Consider the following 2,962-nt stretch of genomic DNA (forward strand, 5'->3'; position numbering starts at 1 on the left):
AAAAACCAAAACAAAACAAACCCAAACCAAAAAAAAAAAACCAACCCCACATTTGTTACATTTCAGAGTGCGGCAGCCTGTTTCTCCTCTGAAGTTGGCTCCAGCCTTAGCAGCCGCATTGGATCCCACAGCCTATTGCGAGACTCCGGTATACAATCCGGATCTCTGCCCCAACATGATCGCGGCCCAGGCCAAGCTGGTGTATCATCTGAATAAATACTACAACGAGAAATGCCAAGCGAGGAAAGCCGCCATCGCCAAAACGATCCGAGAAGTCTGCAAAGTGGTGTCGGACGTGCTGAAGGAGGTGGAGGTCCAGGAGCCTCGCTTCATCAGTTCCTTGAACGAGATGGACAATCGCTACGAGGGGTTGGAAGTCATCTCCCCCACGGAGTTCGAGGTGGTGCTGTATCTGAACCAAATGGGGGTTTTTAACTTCGTGGACGACGGCTCCTTGCCGGGCTGCGCGGTGTTAAAGTTAAGCGACGGGCGCAAGAGGAGTATGTCCCTCTGGGTGGAGTTCATCACGGCGTCTGGCTACCTCTCCGCTCGCAAAATCCGGTCCAGATTTCAGACTCTGGTGGCTCAAGCCGTGGATAAGTGCAGTTACAGAGACGTGGTAAAGATGGTGGCGGACACCAGCGAAGTGAAGCTGAGAATCAGGGATAGGTACGTCGTGCAGATCACCCCGGCGTTCAAATGCACGGGGATCTGGCCGCGGAGCGCTGCTCACTGGCCGCTTCCCCACATCCCCTGGCCGGGACCCAACAGGGTGGCGGAGGTCAAAGCGGAGGGCTTCAACCTCTTATCCAAGGAATGCCACTCTCTGGCCGGCAAGCAGAGCTCGGCCGAGAGCGATGCCTGGGTGCTGCAGTTCGCCGAAGCCGAGAACAGACTGCAGATGGGCGGCTGCAGGAAGAAATGCCTCTCTATCCTCAAAACCTTACGGGACCGTCACCTGGAGCTGCCGGGCCAGCCCCTGAATAATTATCACATGAAGACTCTGGTTTCCTACGAATGCGAAAAGCATCCCCGCGAATCGGACTGGGACGAGTCGTGCCTGGGGGACCGGCTCAACGGGATTTTACTGCAGCTCATCTCCTGCCTCCAGTGCAGGAGGTGCCCCCACTACTTCTTGCCCAACTTAGACCTCTTTCAGGGCAAACCTCACTCGGCCCTGGAAAACGCGGCCAAACAGACGTGGCGACTGGCTAGGGAAATACTTACCAACCCGAAAAGTTTGGAGAAACTTTAGAGGGTAACTATAAAACCCGCCTGCTCGATAAATCTGCTTATTTCCCGATGAAGTTCAAGCTGCCCCGTTCGAAAAGTCAAATATTGCCACTTGACAATGCAAATAATATTCTCTTTTAAAAAGGAATATAGCTTAGGCGCTTCACAAAGAAAAGGAAATAAGAACAGCAAGTATCGCCTCTCTTCGTCACAGTTTTGCAGTTCCCCGTGGGGAAAAAAATAAAAAAAAAAAAAAAAAAGGAAAAGAAAGGAAAAAAAAAGCGTATTACCTGGCAAGGAAAATTGGCCGTAATTTAACATGATTGTGACCATTCTGCCTCGCAACGGTACCAACGGATTATAACAAAACCCGGTATTTTTCTGTAAACCCTCTGTGAGTAAAAGCTATTTGGATATGCCACCTGAACAAACCCTAATGTACCTTTTAATTTGTATCCAATATTGTGATCTCACATTGTCTTTGAAATTGTGGATGTTGGTGTTTTGTGATTTGGTGAACAGAAGTTAAATTGCCATTTTGGATACTTCAAGGACATTTTCTGCTAAAGAGAAGATACCATTTAAAAAGGTAGATTTTATCATGGTACTTTTGTTAATTGTCTTTTGAAGTGTCTGAACTTAACAAGTTTACATTTTTCGTTTCATATATATTGCTTGTTCTATTTCTAACATTCCATAAATATACTTGAAATGTTATTTAAATATATTCAAAAGAAATTTGGATTCTGCTTATATAATAACGCTTGAATATTGGAATTATATATTTGAAAATGCACTTGAAATACACTGGATAATTACCTTTTGTGATTTAGATTTTAATTTCTGTTGCTGATTTATTTAATTACAAGCTAATAAATGAAGTAAAATGCATATGGGGTAAGCGTTTCAATCCCGGATCAAGTTTTCTGCTTGGAAAACAAGAGGCAGCTACGTTTTGTGCATTTTGCCTTTCTGTGGATAGTGGCTTAAATCCTGTAAAGCAGAAAACTTCAGGGCAGCCGCCCGATTTTGCATCTTGAATAGTTTTGTAGGACGGGGACATATTGGTGGTACAAACACCTCCGAATTTAGCTCCTGATGACCATCAGCAACTGTCAGACACCGACGCAGTTATTAAGGCGGTCACACTTTTTCGGTCGTCAGAAAAGAAATCTATTTTCGAAGGGTTTACTCTCTGGCGCTGATGTGTTTCTGCTCGGTTTTGAACAAAGCTGAGGAAACACAACGTAACCCTGAAGCAGGCAGCGTACGGAGTAAGCAGTGAGCCTGATAAAACTAGCATTTGGGCGCAAGTAGTCATAAAGAAGAAAATAAAATTTATAGGTGAAAGGTTCAAGCCGGCACCAATAAAGTGAACAACGATATTACTTCTGACCTACAAATCCGTTATGAATGTGATAAGATTGCCAGTTGCACCCCCAGAAACCAAGCCCCTGCGCTCCCAGGGCATTCAGAGGGGAGAAGATGTGCGTGCCTACCGAGCTGCAAACCATCCAAAACTGCCTGCCCCTGCTCGGTGTGCCTTCCTTTAAAGCGGCTTTAAACCCCAAACCCAAAATAACAATGCGGATTTTGTTTAGTACCCTAACAGTCAACAAGTGCCGAAAGAGGCCGATCGCCTCTGTAACACCCACTAGCAACTATTTCCAGTGGGTGCACTTTAACGAAACCGTTATACCCAGCCGTTTTGACAGAATCTCTCTCTTTT

The 2,962-nt window shown here is 45.9% G+C and overlaps 1 protein-coding gene across 1 annotated transcript; it reads left to right on the forward strand.

The window, feature by feature from the left end:
• Positions 1–54: 54 nt before the first annotated feature.
• MAB21L1 (mab-21-like 1 (C. elegans)) lies at positions 55–1,483 on the forward strand. The gene has a single exon (XM_009698739.1). It carries the CDS (start codon positions 176–178, stop codon positions 1,253–1,255), a length of 1,080 nt encoding a protein of 359 aa, XP_009697041.1. The 5' UTR covers positions 55–175; the 3' UTR covers positions 1,256–1,483.
• Positions 1,484–2,962: the final 1,479 nt, after the last annotated feature.

The sequence above is a fragment of the Cariama cristata genome, unplaced genomic scaffold (genome assembly GCF_000690535.1).
Source record: "Cariama cristata isolate BGI_N322 unplaced genomic scaffold, ASM69053v1 scaffold32430, whole genome shotgun sequence".
Classification (NCBI taxonomy): Eukaryota; Metazoa; Chordata; class Aves; order Cariamiformes; family Cariamidae; genus Cariama; species Cariama cristata.

Bases quoted from the DNA above. Each gene is read 5' to 3' on its own strand.
- MAB21L1 (XM_009698739.1), top strand. From the start codon at position 176: ATGATCGCGGCCCAGGCCAAGCTGGTGTATCATCTGAATAAATACTAC.